This window comes from Tupaia chinensis, unplaced genomic scaffold (genome assembly GCF_000334495.1).
Source record: "Tupaia chinensis unplaced genomic scaffold, TupChi_1.0 Scaffold000443_1, whole genome shotgun sequence".
In the NCBI taxonomy this organism is placed as follows: Eukaryota; Metazoa; Chordata; class Mammalia; order Scandentia; family Tupaiidae; genus Tupaia; species Tupaia belangeri.
In genome coordinates, this window is record NW_006159948.1 from 3,253,927 (window position 1) to 3,272,182 (window position 18,256).

Below are 18,256 nucleotides of genomic sequence, written 5' to 3' on the forward strand. Positions count from 1 at the left end.
TATATATATATATAGCCTATCACAGAATCTGTCAAAATGCTGAAGAAGGAAAAAGAAATACTATAAAATATTTTGAAACGAGATATGCAGTCCTCATTATCTAAACTATTACTGTAATTTAAAAATTGCATACATGGAAAGGCATACAAATACAGTATAAAGAATTTTCTGGTCTGAATTTTAATTGGAAAAGAGTATTCTAGGTTTTCTAGAAAGCATAAGAGTGAATGCCAGTTCTTTATAAACAAAGTAGAAAAAGCAAGTGATTCATCTCAGAGCTGTTCCCAGAAAAGGATGCTGGATGTGGTGTTGAAAACTTTCCTATCCAAAAACAGTAAAGCAATGTCTACTGAAGTGAAGGTGTTGAAATGAAATGTAAACTGGTAGAGTCCTTGAGTGAGTTACTCAAACCTTGGTCCAAATGGGCCATGATGGCTTGCTTTTAAGTAACCACAGATGATTAAGCAAGTGTTGCTATTCCTACCAATGCTCTTTCTTTCCTAGCTGAAAGCAATAAAAGGGCCTTACGCCAATGTCTTACATTAATGGTAAAGGTCTTCTTTTCCTCCAGAGCTGCCTCACTGCCTCTTAGTGCTTTCCTGTAGTGAATCAGTCTCTTTGCAACTGTAAAACTGCAATCTTGGAATCATCAATCTTGGCTCCTTACCTGCAGAGAAAGAATCTTCCCAACATTATTTGATTTTGAATACTTTTAGGCCATATATTTTTCAGCACTCTTCTGCTGGTGGCTGTGCTTTCTCTTCCTGCAGAAATCAAAAATATCTACCTATGAGAAGATGTGGGCTTTCATGAGCAGCAGGCAGCAGACAGCCCTGGTCAAAAACAGTGATGAGGGCATCCAGCGGGTGCTCACCACAGACTATGCCCTGCTGATGGAGTCCACCAGCATTGAGTATGTGACGCAGAGAAACTGCAACCTCACTCAGATCGGGGGCCTCATTGACTCCAAAGGCTATGGAGTGGGAACGCCTATCGGTAAGAGGGCAAGGCATTAGCCCAGAATGATATGGGCAATGTCGATTAAAGTATGGAAGGGAATGGGCTCAGACTTCTCTATTCCACATTGTAAGTAGGCCTCTAATAACTTTGGCAGTATACTATGTAATGGAAATATCCTTAGAGATGAGAGGCATGGTCTGAAGTGAGGATACCCAGATATTTAACTTAAACTTTTAGCTAGTGTTTCTTTCTAGACCTGCTGTTGGGTAACTATTTAAAAGTATATAGCTTGTACTATTTTACTGCAAATAACTTTTAACAAGCCATTTTCCTAATTAATTCTCTTCACATTATTTTCTTCAATAGTTATATAAGCCTATGTCATTTTTCTGCCTTAAGTTATACTGGAATGGAAGAAAACTAATTTTGCACAGACATGACGAAAGTTTGAGAGTTAGCGTTCCATGTCAATAGATAAAAAGGCAAGGCTATGTTACTTAAAATAAAGAGACTAAAGATTAAATTATAATTTGCTCAGACAATATGCTAGATTCAATAGATGAGAACTATCTAAAACCTCCAAATATTTGTATTAGTTCTATACCAGTGCCCTCTAGGGATATTACTGCCTTGTAGGCATATGAACCTAGCGATGTCTTCTTGCATGTCAATAACAAACATGAACAGAATATTCTTCAATATTCAAAGAGTAATTATTCTGTGCAGAAAACTTCCTCTCTATGATTTTCATTTCTATGGAACACTCCTGCATAAGGTTTTGGTATAGTGGCACCCTGCTCTTCTCAAGTGAGTTACTAATGATTTTTTGATGAATATTCCAAAAAAGAGGAATCTGGAACCATCTAGATCACTGGGCTAGTCAAAATAAATAAATAAATAAATAAATAAATAAATAAATAAATAAATAAATAAATAAATAAAAGAAGAAGAAGAAATTACAGTTACAATAATCAAGTCAGAAAATTAAGGACCCAGGTAGATTTGTTTTCCTTTTTTCTATTATCATTTCTGTTGTCTCAGTAAGTTAGTCTAGTTTGACTCTTAACATTAGGCAGGGATCACAACCTCAAATGCTTATAAGAGACCAAACAGATACTGTAAGTGAGAAAAGCTTGCTTGCTGAGCAGCCAGTGGGGAATAGTAGCACCTACAGAGAATTAGAGACCAAGGATTTATCTAACTGGGCAACTGCTTCTCAGGTCCCATTGTAGACATGTAGCCATTGGAGCACAAGGTCATCAGATATTCCATTTTTCTGGGGGAAAAAAATGCAGATTTTAGGTGAACGATTCTACTTTAATTTGGCAACAAATTCATTGTAAGTAAGGACTGTGTATCCTGTATTCAACCCCATTTTAAGCTATATTAGTACTAATCTTATCAATCAGATAAAGGCTAACAAAGCCAACATTTTTCAACATTTATCACAAATATGCAATTAATTTGATTCCCTGCTATTTACCTGATGATTAGAATGATACACTATGGAAAAATTAACTTTATTGTTATCATTATGTTGTTTGTCATGGATACATAAATTTTATGTGAAAATGATGTTGCAGGATCTCTAACTTCTGTTTAGTCCCTTTAATTCCAGTAACCTTTCCTGATAAAAATATTGTTACTGAAGTATATATTTTTTCTCCAAATGGAAAGTCTCCTATAATTTAGTCAACATGCCAGGGTGCTCAGTAGTATGTTTGGACACCAACTAAAAGGACATTGTGCCGATTTTTTACTTTAAAAACAATGTTCTGCCTTTCTAACCAAGCCTTGTCACCTCATTTGAGGTTATAGGAGTGGAGAAAGTTGAACTGATGTTATTTTTTAATATGTCATTTACTGTTGATTTTAGTTAAATGGGCAAAAGTCAAACAACACTAAAAGTGAGTGCTTTTGTCTGAATTTTTGCAGAATAGAGACTCTATGATAGATTGTAATAGAGTCTGTTTTATTTTAGAGGAGAAACCATAGTTTCTTAGTAGATCATCTTTATTCTAAATTTAAGGTAAAAAATTACACCTTTATCACCCCATCTTTCACATCATAACACAACCCCACCACCTTTTAACACCCTATTCTGCCATTAGTAATGGTACTAATGACAGAAAATAACAGTGTGCATCAGTCCTCCTGAGAACATTTGTACTTTAACATGAGACTTTCAATTGGCATTCATTCTACAGAATAGAATATATTTCAAAAACTAAAATTTCTGACAGTATGGTGAGTAGCATGGAGTTGGGAAGAAGGGGATGCAACAGTGGCCTCTTTCCTGAAACATTCTTAAATTAATGTATCACTTTGAAAATTACTGCCTGCCTCCTTATGAATGAGACTGACTGTAATGCGTATCATTACATTTTATGCATGAGGGAACTTCAAAAAGTTCATGGAAAAATGAAGGTACTGTGTAAGTTTATTTTGCTGTAAAAGTTTGAGATCCATTAATAGTTTTTTTTTTAAGTAGTTAAACATTTTGCATTAGGAGCCAGAGTCCACATCGCTGGCCATGGTTTGATTTCCAGCCCCAATGGCTTGAAAAACATTATAGGCATGTGCACATGCATGCTACAAGGTCTGGTAAGACAGAGAAATGGGAGAAAAGGGGTTCTAACATGATCATACTCCATTGAAGAGTATGACCCTCCCCCACGCCGTCTCTCACAAGCACACATATCCTCTGACAATTAAAAAATATTTGAAAACCACGCATACTTTTTCCATAATATGCATTTTCCATGAACATTTTGAATATTCCATGTATATGGTATACAGAGATCTGATGGCAGTTGTTCAGCCCCTTTTCTGCCACCTCCCTCCCCCAGAACAAAGAAATATACTCCAGAAATTTTTCATGGTAGTTATAAACCTGTCATGCTTTTAAACCAGAGACAATGAAAGAATAATTGCAACAGATGGCAGACCTCAGAGACAATACATCCCTTGGGAATACAGCTGTTGGATACACTTGTGAGATGTTTCTTCTATGATGAATGAACTCTTTAAGAAAGATCAGTTGCTATTCAGGAATATCTGTGGTTATATATGTTTTTTCAAGTGATTTGTAATAAATCTCTTCTGATGTCATTCAGTCCATTTAAGCAACAACAACAAAGATAAAAGCTAAAATATATTCAGATATAAAAAAAAAAAAAATTCTCCACTCACTTCTGATTTTGTTGTGACTGACCCCCTTAAGCATCTATGGTTGAAGATTGGCAAAGTCAGCTCACTCACAACACAAAATGAAAGACTGCTTCTTAGAGACTCTTAGGACAGAAGTTCTGGAAATGTGCTTCCTGAGGGATGTAAAATAAAACTTCAAGAGAATGAGAGCAGTTAAGGCTCACACAGGTTACTGAGAGGTTGGCAATTTGCCTCCTGAGAGAGCGACTTTAAACAGAGATCGGATCACCGTCTGTATGAAGTGATTTAGGTATTGTGCAGCCTGAAGGCAGAAGGAACATGTCAGCCAACGTTTATGACTACCCACTCTGCATACTGCTATGATTACTGCTGCAACCACTAACGTAAGAATCATTCTTACATTTTTCAAAGCGCTTTGAGGTGCATTAAAGCAAAATGCTCCTCATTCACTTAATTACTCACATTATGATATACTAATTGTACTAATTTTGACACTAGTCATTATTCTGGAGGTGTTTAAACAAAAAACAGTATTTTTTATTTTGGCTTTCAAAATTCATTTTTTTCACTAAAGTCCACACTCTTAATTGAGAAGCCATAATCCCACTCCAAAGCATTTTACTCATCCTTTAAAATTGATATTTAGTGCTGACAATTACTTTAGGAAGTCTTGGGAGGAAAAAAAAATGTCAAATGCCAGACCAGCAGTTGTGTGGAGGCTAAAGCAGCAGGATTCCACTTAGCCCACTGTACAGTTTGACTCCCAGAAGTGGTGGCTTGAAAAATATGCTGGGTTTATGTGTATGTGTGCTCAAAATCCCTAGAGAATAGAAGAGAAGTGATTGCATTGTGGTCACCCCTCTTGGGGAGTGATTTCTCACTTCCCCCTTTTCTCTCTCTCTGTGTCTCCCCAACAAGTGCATATGCCTATTTTTAAAAAAAGTAATTATCACAGATATCACAGATGTTAACTCCCTGTTTGTATAACTTGAGACATACCATAGGACATCAGACACATGTGGGAGTGGATGGGGCAGTGTGGAAATGCTTTAATGAAAATAACACTAAAGGGGCTAGCAGGTGGCATGGCAGCATGTGGATTCCCATGGCGGCATGTGGATTCCCATGGCGGCATGTGGATGGCCAACTGTAATTTGAGTTCTGGACCTAGCAGTTTGAAAATCACACCTGGCATGTGTGTGTACATGCCCCAAATCCCAGAATGATAGAGGAAAAGGGACTGAGCATGGCCATCATCCCTTGGAGGGTGATTTCTTACTTTCCCTCTCCCAGTCTATCTCTCTCCAGTGAGTTCACATGTCCTATGGCAAAACATACATAAATAAATAAATAAATAAATAAATAAATAAATAAATAAATAGAAAATAACACTGAGATTTAAGAATGAAAGAAAATGGAATTTAATTCTTGACTCCACTAGTACTCATATTTTCAAGTCCTAAATTTCCTCAATTCAAAGACTGGACTGGACTAGCTAATTCTTAAGCTTTCTTCTGGCCCTAAGGTGATTAATTTTTAAATTTGCTTCCACTAAGAAGAACGTTAAGATTTGCAAGCAGAGAACCAATATGCACTACTTTCTAACTGAATGGAAAAAAAAAAAATTCTAACAAGTATTCTTACCATCCAAGAATAAATTAGAAAAAGAATCTTTGTCTCTTCTTTTGTATTGATTGACATAGGAATCCAGTATCAAGAAGCTATGCTTACTGAAATATATGTTAGTATTTTTTAATCCTTACACAAGTAGAAGTTCCATGGCATTACTCAAAGATAGAGTATAAATATTATCAATAAAGTCTGTAAACTTGTTCAACCTAACTACATTTCGTGGGACCTTTGTGTTATTCAAAACCTACTCTTGAGCTCACGTAAGAGGTGCCTTAGTCTGTATGAACTCACAAGTATGACCAGCATCTGCAAATTTTCAGTGGCTTTCACAGTAAACACTTATTTCTTGATCTTATCACATCACAATGTGGATTGAAAGAGAGACTCTTCATTCTGGGACCCAAGTTTCTTCTATTTTGTGGTTCGGCCTCCTCCTATGCCTTACCAATGGCTTGAAATCCATACTTTTCTGCTGTGTATTTGAGAAAGAGAGAGAGTCCACAAATGTGCAAGTGAGAGCAGGAGATCATTTGGGGAAGATTTATAACATAGGACTGGAAATGTCACATATCACTTTAGCTCCCATTGGCTCCAAATCAGCTACATGGCCACAGTGAATATAAGGCAGACTAGGGAATATCTATTAATAGTTACTCCCCTAGGAGGAAGAGAAAATGGCACTAGTGATCGTTTTAGTAGACTATCACAGTATGAGACGACCAAGAGCCTCGAAAATGCAGAATCTAAACAGCAAAATCTCTTGACTTAGAAAAAGTCACAAGAAGAATTTAACAGAAACAGATGTCACAGAATTCCTAGCTTAGCTTTTCCTTACTTCCAAAAAGCAAACAGCCTGGACCAGAGTTAATCTCAACATGTCAGCTATCCCCTTTCCAATTATTTAGAGCCTTCGAAATATAGGATTGAACTTTTCTGCCCTTTGCTAGTCGATTTGTGGATTGGGATCTCACAACAGCCATAAAGTAGTTACCACTAAGACAATAATACATCGTGACGTCTGCTTCAACCTTTTGTTGATCAATATCCAAATGACCTCACTTGCAGGCTCTCCTTATCGGGACAAAATTACGATTGCTATTCTTCAACTACAAGAAGAGGGGAAGCTGCATATGATGAAAGAGAAGTGGTGGCGGGGAAATGGCTGCCCCGAGGAAGACAACAAAGAGGCCAGTGCTCTGGGTGTAGAAAATATTGGGGGCATCTTCATTGTTCTGGCGGCTGGACTGGTCCTTTCTGTGTTTGTAGCCATTGGAGAATTTATATATAAATCACGGAAGAACAATGATATTGAACAGGTGAGTCATCTCTTTCTAGGACTGGGTAGTTTTAAGTCTGCAATATCTGCCTTAAAGTTGTGGTTTCTAAGGATGCATGCTCTTTCTTTCTTGTAACAGCTATTGAATTAGATGCCCAGAAGAGTCATTTTTTGAGTTAGGGCAAAGAGCCATTGAACCCCTGCCAGGTGCTGCTGGCACTGTGGCTCCATCATTTATTAATGAGAAGAAGGAAGAGCCTTATACACTAAATCCAATTAGCTCTACTTGGAATGACAGTGCAGAAATTCGGAACCCAGTTCATTTCTTGAACAATTATTTACTCTTAAAATAAAAATACTAGACAAAGAAAGGGAAAAAAATCCAAAATTAAAAAAATAAATAAACAGATGTTAGAGAAGTGTTGCCAGCCCTTAAGTGTAGATTCTAAACCCATGCTAAAATACAAAACAATTTGTATGAAACAGTATTCTATCAAAGTCTAATTTATAACAAAAAAGTCCATCCCCCATTTTTTTGAGCCAAGAAGATGATAAGCAATACAAAATGCAATAAAATATATTTGAAAAATGCTTATTTTTCAAAATTATATTTAGGTTTACCGGATGATTTTAATAGTCATTTTTGCTTATTAGTTTTATTTGTAAAGGAAATCACACCACAAGCTTATACATTTAAGGTTATTTCTTCAAAGCATACTAGAATAAACAAAATAGAAAGCTCATGGCCACTTTAGTACATTAAGCCACCCATTTCAATATTAAAAAAAAGTTATAATTTTAAAACTATGAACTATGAACAGAGCCAGTGTAATACTCTACTGTCTTGGGATTCTGAATAAGGAGGGGGCATATTTTCCTTTTGCTCTGTGCCCTGATAATTATGTAACCAGTTCTGATTAATCATCTACCACTTTCTGTATGTGGAAGCCCTCCCTAAGTACCCAAAACAGAGGATGATATATTATAATCTAATCTCATCATGAAAATCTTCCCTGGAATTACAAGATAATTGTGAAAACCTTTCCTAAACCTTGGTATAGAAAACTGTCTTTAATTAAGATAGAGAAAGGACAGATCTGCTATGTTTTAATCTTCAACTTACTCCTGAGGTGTCTTGTTTTATGCTACTAATTTGAAAAATAAAAGCTTGTATATATTATGCTTTAATGTGCTTCTCATAATTGCCAGCTTCATTCGATTTAAATTTTCATTTGTACATTCATTCTTGCTTCTGATTTACTCATTTTTATGTATATTTTTTCTCATTTCTTTTGCATGCAAGGCTTTTTGTTTCTTTTATGGATTGCAATGTAAGCAAACCCATCCAACCAACTCCACTTCTGGAACCACTTTATCTACGGATTTAGAATGTGGCAAATTAATTCGAGAGGAGAGAGGGATTCGGACACAGTCCTCAGTTCATACTGTGTAATCAGTTCTATTAAAAAAAAAATGTGCCCAGTAGACATTGTTTCTGCTAATTGTTGTTGTCTATGATTTCTGTATCTTCTAGGTGTAAATATCCATAACTCCCTATCCCTGTGTATTTTATATTTCGAATTCAATGCAGTGGAAGCAAATGTGCACTATGTGTTGAAGCAGGGGTGTGTTAGGGGTATGGACTCCTAGATATGTGTGCTTACAGAAATCTGCTCTGTCACAAATCGTCATCCGAGTTCTATCTTTATGCACTAAAAATAATTGACTCTTCATGAAAAAGCAGATTCAGACTTTCAACAGTGCAAAGCAGAAAAACAAAATGCTAGTTCTGTGGACTTTTATTTCATCTTTGTGGAATTTTCTCTTCTCTTTTCTTCTCCCTGTTCCAGTTATTCTGTAGATTCATGCATTTTCAAACTACCTGAAGCTGTTATCTATTCAATAGGTACATACACAACTCAATAACAGTGTTAATTTTTCATTCTAGTTTATTCTACTATTAAACTGCATTATTTGCACAAAGACTCAAAGGTGTATTCGATTTTAAGATTCAAAAGCAGTGATCCAGAGAAAGAAAAATAAACTTAAAACCTCTGGTGTCACAGAAGAGCGTTAGCAAAGTTGAACATCATTTCCAAATGTGAAACATAGGCGAGAGTGATTCCTGGGCAGAAATTTATTAACATCAAGCTCTCAAATAATATTGGATTGTAGAATTTAACAATCTTCTGTAGGTTCAGCATCTCTAAGAAACTGTGATTTTTTTTTTTTTTTTGCAAACAGTATATTATCTCACTGAAGACCCAAGCAAAGTCCTAAATTATGAACTAATTCATAGCCTCTTCAATTTTCCACTCACTTGCCCTGCCTCTTTGCACTGATAAACGTCTTTCTACAAAATGTTATTTCATTACTTTCCCTCTCACTCGAGATAGAGTGGTTGTCCTTAAAGCAATCTTTCTCGAGCATTGCCACTTTCACACTCATCTCTCTGAATCCATGACCATTATTAATTCATTCCAAGTGTGTTGAGGAGAAGGGCAAGGAGGAGAAAATGGAATAAATTTCTATACACGCTAGCTACATATGTCTGTAGATTTATTTTCCACCTGCATTCAACATGCTGTAAATAATCCCCACTCAGACTCAACTCGGTGACATAGAAAGCCAATTGCATACTTAATTTGTTGTGACAGAGAATGTCTGCTGGTCCTCTTGGGTGGTTTTCCCTTTATGGTGAGTAGGGGAATTGGAGAAGCCGTTCATCGTCCCTCAGTATGAGATCAGTTGGTCTTTTCGTCCTTAATAGGATTACCTTTGACACATCAAGTGATCCCTAAAACACACTCTTCAGAAATAGAAATAGATCATCTGCACAGTCATGTTGCATTTTGCCTTCTCTTTGCTTAGCTTTAAATGGGTTCTAATTTTGAAGCACAAATCTCTCGAGTCAACCCCACATGTCTCCAGTAAAACACATTCAGGAAGGTTGTCTCTTGCCTTGATTGTTTCTCAGTCTTGTTTTCTCCTTTAAGTAAATGCACTCCTAAGAAAAAAATACATAAATTACACCAACATGTATTAGTGTTATTGAAATAGAAGCAATGTACTTGTTGGTCCCAGGACAGAGTTCACATTTTCAGAATTAGTTGAATAAGATGCTGGAATAAATATGACACTACTTTTCATTTATATGACATTGAGTCACAGTTGGTGAAACCACAAATTACACAAGTCTATTTTTCCATGTAATAAACCAAAAATGCTACCAAATAAGTTTGTGTGTGATTGATGAAGTGTAGGCAATTAGGATTAACAGTAACTAGCAAAACTTGCCTTTCTACAGAGAGTGTCCTTTCACAGTGAAGTTCAAGGGCCGGCAGGCAGGTGCAGTGCTTGAGGAGCTGAGTTCGCACACGGCTGACGGCGATTCTAGTCCCAGACTTTATGGCTTGAAAATCATGCCGGAAATGAGCGCATGATGCCCAAAATCCTGAGAGGAAACTGGAGGAAAAGGGATTGCAGCATGGTCATCCTCCCCCTGGGAGTCGGTTGTGATTTCTCTTTCCTTCTCTCTCTCTGGCACGTGCACACAGCCTATGGCAAAAACAAACAAACAAACAAAAAAACAAAAAACCTTAAAAAAAAAAAAATGAAGCTCAGAAAGGCCAACAGACGGTGCAGTGGTTGAGGTGCTGGATGCTCACGTAGCAGATGCTCCACTGCTTGAGAGTCTTGCAGGTACACGCACTGCCATGCCCAGGATCTTAAGAGGAGAATGCAGAAGGGATTGCTGTGTGACCATTTCCTTTGGGAGGTGATTTCTCACTTTCCCTCTCTCTCTCTGTCTCTCTTCCATGAGTGCGTGTGAGCCTTATGGCAAAAACCTAAAAATAAATAAATAATTAAAGAAATAAGAAGTAAAGAGATTTGGATAAAGCAAATGGTTCCTTCCAAAAGTTTTTTTTTTTACTACTTTAAAGCATATATTACCTAATTCTGATATTTATATACTGCTTTATAATTTTCAATATATTTTTTCTACAGCATTACATTGACAAGTTCAACAACTTTAATTCAGTTTTACTAAAAGAAAACTAGCTATTGCAATCAGTTACTTACAGTCATAGACTTTACAATCAGAAGAGGAGTTTCCAAATCAGCCAAACACAGGTTCAAGTTTTAGTGCTTTCTAAATGACTGTAGGCAAGTCACTGAATTTTTCAGTCTTGATGTCTTAATATGTAATATTGGGACATAATTTCTATAACCTAGGTTGTTTATAAGGAGTATTTTTCAAAATGGGTTTCATTGGCAAGTGTTTCTGAAATAAGATTTTTATTTTTCAACAAGTTGGAAAAGCATTCAGCATTTTCCAAGTCTTAAAATCACACAACATTTTTCTTCAAAGTATTTTATCAGACCAGCATTCCACAGATCATCCTCTAGGTAGTGATAATGTATATCTCACCCCATGAGAATGTGTAAAACATCTTACACTGTGCCTGACATGGAGGAGTCACTCAATAAGCAATCATCTATGATTTGAAGTATTTCTGAGCCTAAATGTCCTTTGTGAAATAGATAAAATATTATCGACTCTATACATTTACTGTCAGAATTATAAGAAATTATCTATGTATATAATTATTCTATGTAATTGCCATTACGCAGAAAGTAAATTTCTAAAATTCCTGTTAATAAATTTTGACTGACAAAGTTTGGTTTATCTTAAAAACAAAACAAAGTACCGCTTTCTGGACACATAGGGAACAAACAAAATTTATTGAGCATCTTGAAACAGAGTCTAGGGGCCAGCAGGTGGAATTGTGTTTGATGCTCTGGACTCCCGTATGGCCCACCAGTTTGAGTTCCAGATGTGGTGACTTGAAACTCACACCAGGCGTGTGTGTGTGTGTGTGTGTGTGTGTGTGTGTGTGTGTGCGTGTGTGTGTGTGCGTGCGTGCGTGTGTGTGTGTGTGTGTGTGTGTGCCCAAAATCCCAGGAGGAGAATGGAGGAGAAGGGATTATGGTATAGCCATTCCTTGGGGGCAGTTTCTCACTTTCATTCTCACTGTCTCTCTCTGTGTCTCTCAGACAGGTGCACACTTCCTATGGCAAAATCCTTTTAAAAATGACACAGCACCCAAAAGGACCTAAATTGTCAATACATGGGGATCTATTGTGAAAGCTTTGGATCTCCAAAAATACTAATTTAATTAGTCTTGAGTTGGGGCAGGACAATAGTATGTTTTTATAAATTTTATTGATGATGTGTTGATTCTAATGTGTGAGAAGGACTGAGAAACAATCCTGTAAAGTATAAATTTGAGTATGTGTTTGGAACTCTAAATTGTTGCAGTTTATTAACTGATTGATTTTAGAGGTAGAACCTCTGATTCCAAGCAATATATGTAAAATGCCTATTTAGCAATTTATATTCAATGGACCTTTCCAACAGAGACAAAATTTTTGAGACAAAATTTCATGATATTCAACTGATAATCTTCACGTTTACTTGGAAAACATAGGATGGCCCCACTCAGAATTACCAAGTGGAGAGTTCTGTTCCAGGATGGCTTCTGCAATGATGTCCAGGTTCTTGGTGTTTCAGACAAAGAATTGAACAAAACACTTCCATAACAAAAGGAAGGGATAGTTTATTAAATAAAAACAAAAATATGTGGTCGGCAGGTGGCGTGGTGGCTAAGGGTGCTGGACTCCCACGTGGCCGACCACGGTTCAAGTCCCAGACCTGGTGGCTTGCTTTCTTACTCTCCCCCCGCCCCCGTCTCTGGTCAAATTAAAATAAATAAATAAAGTTAAATAAAAAATAATTCTTTTTTTTTTAATTCTTTTTTTTTTTTTGGAGAGATTTTCGCTATAGGGCTTGTGCACTCACCAGACAGAGACAGACATAAAGACAGAAATCAAGAAATCACCCCCCAGGGGGATGGTCATGCCACAATCCCTTCTCCTCCATTCTCCTCTCGGGATCTTGGGCACGCATGCACATGTGCCCGGCATGAGTTTTAAGCCACCAGGTCCGGGACGCGAACTGTGGTCGACTATGTGGGAGTCCAGCGACATAGCCATTATGCTAACTGCTGGTTCCCAATTTAAAAAAAAATAAATAATTCTTAAAAAAATAAAACAAAGGTACACTCTTGACAGGTAGGAGTGGGCCTGAGTGGAGAGAGAGAAAAAAAGAGAGAGAGGAGAGAGAGAGAGAGAGGCTCAATGACCCCAGCAGTTACATTCTGTGAGTTTGTATTTTTTAATCTAGGTCATGTGGGTTAATCATTGGCTGGGCTCACTGATTATTCTTATCTCATTGACTCCATCAAATGTGGCTGGGCCCACTGATGTAGCTCATAGGCTATATCAAATATGGCTGGGCATGCTGAGTTATCTCTTGGGCTGTATCAAATGTGGCTCAATCTGCTAGACATTGCCCACTGGAAATCTGTCTACATTACCTTGTGGGGAGGGATTTTCTGCCTGGTCTGTTTTTCTATCTAACCACATAGGCAGATGCTCAAGCCCACTTACCCACTTCCATGTGCTAGCTTTCTCCTGCCTCATTTTATCACCTTTCCTGTGCCCGCCCTTGCTTCCTCAAGGAACTTCCATTTATTTTAGGCATCCTGGTTGTTTACACTCCCCTCTTCAGAGGATTGGTTTTTGCCATTATTTAAACATATGACTGTGAAGACCACAGTAACCTCACCAAGCGCTATGGTATTTCAAGTGAAATTTAGAACCAAAGATTCAAACATGAAAGAAAAACACTTAAACTCCATGTTTACATCTTTAATCCATAGACCTTGGAGTAAATCGTAGTCATCTGTGGAATTATTTAAACTACAACCTACAGTCTCTATCTCCAGACATTTCTCTTCAGTAGGTGTGGTTCAGGAATTTGCATTTTTAATAAGGCCTGGAAGTGCATGCTTTAAATTAGTTGTATACATTAGTTTGCATAAAAATTAGCTTCAATATAGCAGTTTTCCTCAAAATTAGATCCTGTGTGTGAGTCTTTCTTTAAAGTATCTTCAATAACAAGTTTTTTTAAAAAACTTTTCTTACATGAGTTTTTTCCCAGTAATCCTAAATAAATCCAGTTGCTTTACTTAAAAGTAGTTGATAAACATGATTTTTCATTAAAACTAGCTTAAGTATACAGCAGCTTTACTACAAGTGATAAACATGAGTTTTATTAAACAAGAGCAGTTTATCTGTCACTTACACTTTGATAAATATTGTTTAAGGTTAAAAAGAGAACAAGAAGGTATTAAAAGATTGACCAAGTGCTTGAAGGACAACAATTCACCTAATGTTGTCTAATTTGTTTCCTATTAAGTCTGTCTCTAATCTAATACAATGGGGGGGGAGTGAATATATATATATATAGAGAGAGAGAGAGAGGAAAGATTTTTGCTATAGAGTGTGTGTGCTCTCAGAGGAGACAGAGAGACAGAAAGCGAGAAATCACTGCCTCCCTGGGGGTTGGGGGGAAGGCCATGCTGCAATCCCTTCTCCATTCTCCTTTCAGGATCTTGAGCATGTACACACATGCACCCAGCGTGAGTTTCAAGGTACTGGGTACAGGACTTAAACCACAGTCAACCATGTAGGAGTCCAAAGCCTTAACCACTGTATTTTATTTTATTTTAAACAGAAATTATGAATTGATATACTTTAGAGTTTTACTAGCAAAATTAGAACTACTTAAGGAATACGCGGTAGTTATGCTGTTAGGAAGATAAGCTAGATCATGTGATTATAAACCTATCCATGGGAAATTATTTCCAAATACCTCACTGCATTTTACTAGCATTATATTATGTTCCATATGAGCTTTCTGCAGCACAGCAGGACTACAATGAATCTCAATTAGTTTCCAAACACATGACCCTTATACTACAAGGTCTATTTCCTAGTAAGCAATTTAAAAGTAGCCTGAACGGCCTTTAAGAGCAAAAGGAAAGCAAAGCATTCTTACTCACTGCACTATTTTGTGCACATCTAACTGTGCCAAATGGCATTATTAATTAACTCTTACAGATAATGAAAAATTTCCGCTTGATGCTGCAGTTTTAACTTGCCTTTAGGAACCATCTCATTATGCTTCTCACAGTTATGGAATTTTATGTCCAGATGCACAAGCATATTAAAATCATTTTTGCTTTCAAAATTCTCTCCATTGAGACTGGTATCATGGAAAATGAGATTCTTTCTTAAATGTTTAAAGAATTTCCCTATGCAAAGATAAGGGCATTTTTGTGATAGAAAGTCAACATCACAAATGCATTGTGTGGTTTCACATCCTATAGAATCTGAACTGTTTTGTTGCCAGTCTAAATAGACCTAAGGACCCAAACCACACAAAAACATGTATCTATGTCATAATGTATACATCCTGAAAGACACAAAAAATCAAGTAAGGCTTGAATGGTGGAATGCAATTACTGTATTTCCGATAGCAATTAAATCACTTTAAGTTTACCAAGTTGTCTTTATGCCTAATTTTTCAACAAATTGGGATGTTCAAACAAAATATTCAATTATTCACATTTTTCAGCTTCAAAGAAGAAGCTACCCTAATCATTTAGTCTGTGTCAGTCATGAGAACTAAGAAGCTCTAGTCCATAGACAACTGGTCCAAACTGATTGTATCTGTCTTGGTAGCTCTTGGCATAAGAACAAATGTTTCCAAGTGTCTACAGCTCTGTGTCTTCTGCAGTCTGATCAACTTATTTATCAAGTGACTTGCAGAAATTTCTTTAATCAGGTTACTTTTATAAATTTGCAAAGAGGCTTTCCTTTTCCTCAAAATCCAAACATTCATTAATTACCAGAAAAGCCAGGAAGCAATTGACATCCACTTAGGAATAAGGTTTCTAATGTTCAGGTTGTCACTGTCTTATAAACATGGTAAGTTAGGAGCCACAAGACAAGAATACAGGTCTGCATACTCCTTTTAAATGGCTATTTACCTTTGAGTTAGTTATTTTAGTGCCCTCAACCTCAGTTTCCCCCAACCTCAGTTTCCCCTCCTCAGAATGAGGAGGCTACATTTGAAGTTCCCTATCAACCACAGCTTTTCTTTTACTTTTTTAAAGTTTATTTATTTCTTCCATGAGAGAGAGAATGGAAAAAGTCAGACAGAGATTCCCAACAGATCCTCATGCTATGATCCATGCCAGCTTCAGCCATCCCAGGTTATGAATTAGGACATGAACACCCAGTATACACAGGGAGGCCATGAGACACAAACCCAGGCCCTCTGTGGTCCATCATCACACAGTGTGCATTACCACTGTGCCACCATCTGGCCCTCCACAATAGTTTTTAAATCTAGAGGAAAATGGAAGGAAACTAAAAATTCCGAGGCAATTTTTTAAAAAGATTTTGTTTACATATATATTTTAGAGTATTGTGTATTTCTCTATTGCAAGAAGCAGAATTACGCTGTCCTGCTACTACTCCAAGGTAAAAAGTTTGGCTCTGTATATAGGGAAACGACCATCCAGCTGTCACCGCAGCAAATGAGAGAGAATTCCCACTCAACCCACCGTAAGCAAGTCATTACAAACACAGTGAAGCTTACAGCCATGGAGTTATTCTTGACTTAGATGACCCTAAAGACAAATTTGAAAACAAAAACTGACAAGGCATCTACCTAAGATGTTATTTGAAGTTATAGAACTGATTACATAATCACGATTCAAAACAGGAGATAAAGAGGGAGGGTGTACAAAGGAAGACTATTCTGTAAGTGGAACTTGGTGTATCTGCTGAAGAGGAACAAGAAAAACACAAAGGGAAAGGAAACCATGTATTTCTTTTTCATAGTTTTTATCCCTTGCCTTTCACTCCATCAAACATCAGGGTTTTTATATGAAATATTTCCAAGCTAAAGATGAGTCAAATCATGACTTTCAATTGCAAGATTCAGATGTTTTCTTGAATAAATTAGGTTTGTTTGGTTTGGTTTTGGTTTTTGCCATGGGCACAAGCACTCATCAGAGAGAGACAGAGAGAGGAAAAGTGAAAAATCATCCCCAGGGAGGGGGAACAACCATGCCACTCAATCCCTTCTCACTTCTCCCCTCAGGATTTCGGACATGCACATAAATTCTGAGATTTGGGACTCGACAACAATCAGTCATGTATAAATTTAGCACCTTAACCACCATACCATCTGCTGGCCCCAATAAGTTAATTATTTTAATTCAAAAAGTTTATTTATAATTAGCAAGATCCAAGATTCAGAGACTAAGGTTGGAAAAATATTGATGATGATATTTTTCTACCTCATTTACTTACCCCAGATCATATTTTTTAAGTTTATTTTATTTATTTCTCTTATGAGAGAGAGAGATAGAAACCCCCAGTAGGGTCTTACCAAGCTGTGATCTTCCCTCCACTCCCCACTCCAGCCTCCAAAGCAGTATCACAGGCATCTGTAGGTATTCCTGGCACTTTTGGGTTGACCCAGAACCCAAACCAGGGCCTTCCATCTGACTCCAGTATTGCACAGTAGTAGCCAATTACCTGCATCACCATGGCTGTCCCCATTTTAGACCAGATTTTGACCACTATGAAAGAAAGAGAATTGAAAAGAAGTCAGAAATGCTTGGATGCTATCTGAATCTATAAGGAAAGGTCAAATGACCATCCATGAGTAGGATTCAACTTAGGAAGACCACAACATAGAAAAGTTCAAAGGAAATTCTGAACAAAAGTTGCCATTGTCAGCTTCACAGAATAGCCCAGGAAGTGGTAAGGCTTGTAGAAAAGTCTTATGTCCACTTGTCTTTTGAATGGCTGCATAACTATATCTGAACAGTGAGGCCATGGAAAGCTGCATAGAGTCTGCCTCCATCCTAGAAAAAGCCATGGAAAACATCCAATATCTATAGTCCTTCCCACCAAAGAACCTTGTAGAAGGCTGAAAAATCAGTGCACTAGAAAACTTATGTTGGAGCAAAATAGATACAAGAGTATGTGGTCCCAACATGGACACCACATCAAGACCATGGGCATTTCAGAGGACACAGCAGAGACAGAGGTCAGTGTCTATGACCTGATAGGATACCACATCCAGTGGGAGCCAAAGGACACAGGATAGCCATGGACCAGCTATTCCCAGGATAATGTTCCTCATCCAAGATGACTCTTGGACAGAGGAAAAAGAGATTTGCATTAACTAAGACATTAACCAAATGAAAACCTAATTTTAAATCAAAA

At 37.2% G+C, this 18,256-nt stretch overlaps 1 protein-coding gene across 1 annotated transcript in view; it reads left to right on the top strand.

Moving 5' to 3' along the window:
• Positions 1 to 8,516, top strand: part of GRIK1 (glutamate ionotropic receptor kainate type subunit 1) — a 160,487-nt gene extending 151,971 nt beyond the window's left edge. The window contains exons 14-16 of the mRNA XM_027774499.1: positions 771 to 996; positions 6,829 to 7,079; positions 8,343 to 8,516. Coding sequence (XP_027630300.1) covers positions 771 to 996; positions 6,829 to 7,079; positions 8,343 to 8,492 — 627 coding nt within the window. The 3' untranslated portion in view covers positions 8,493 to 8,516. The remainder of the gene's footprint in view (positions 1 to 770; positions 997 to 6,828; positions 7,080 to 8,342) is intronic.
• Positions 8,517 to 18,256: the final 9,740 nt, after the last annotated feature.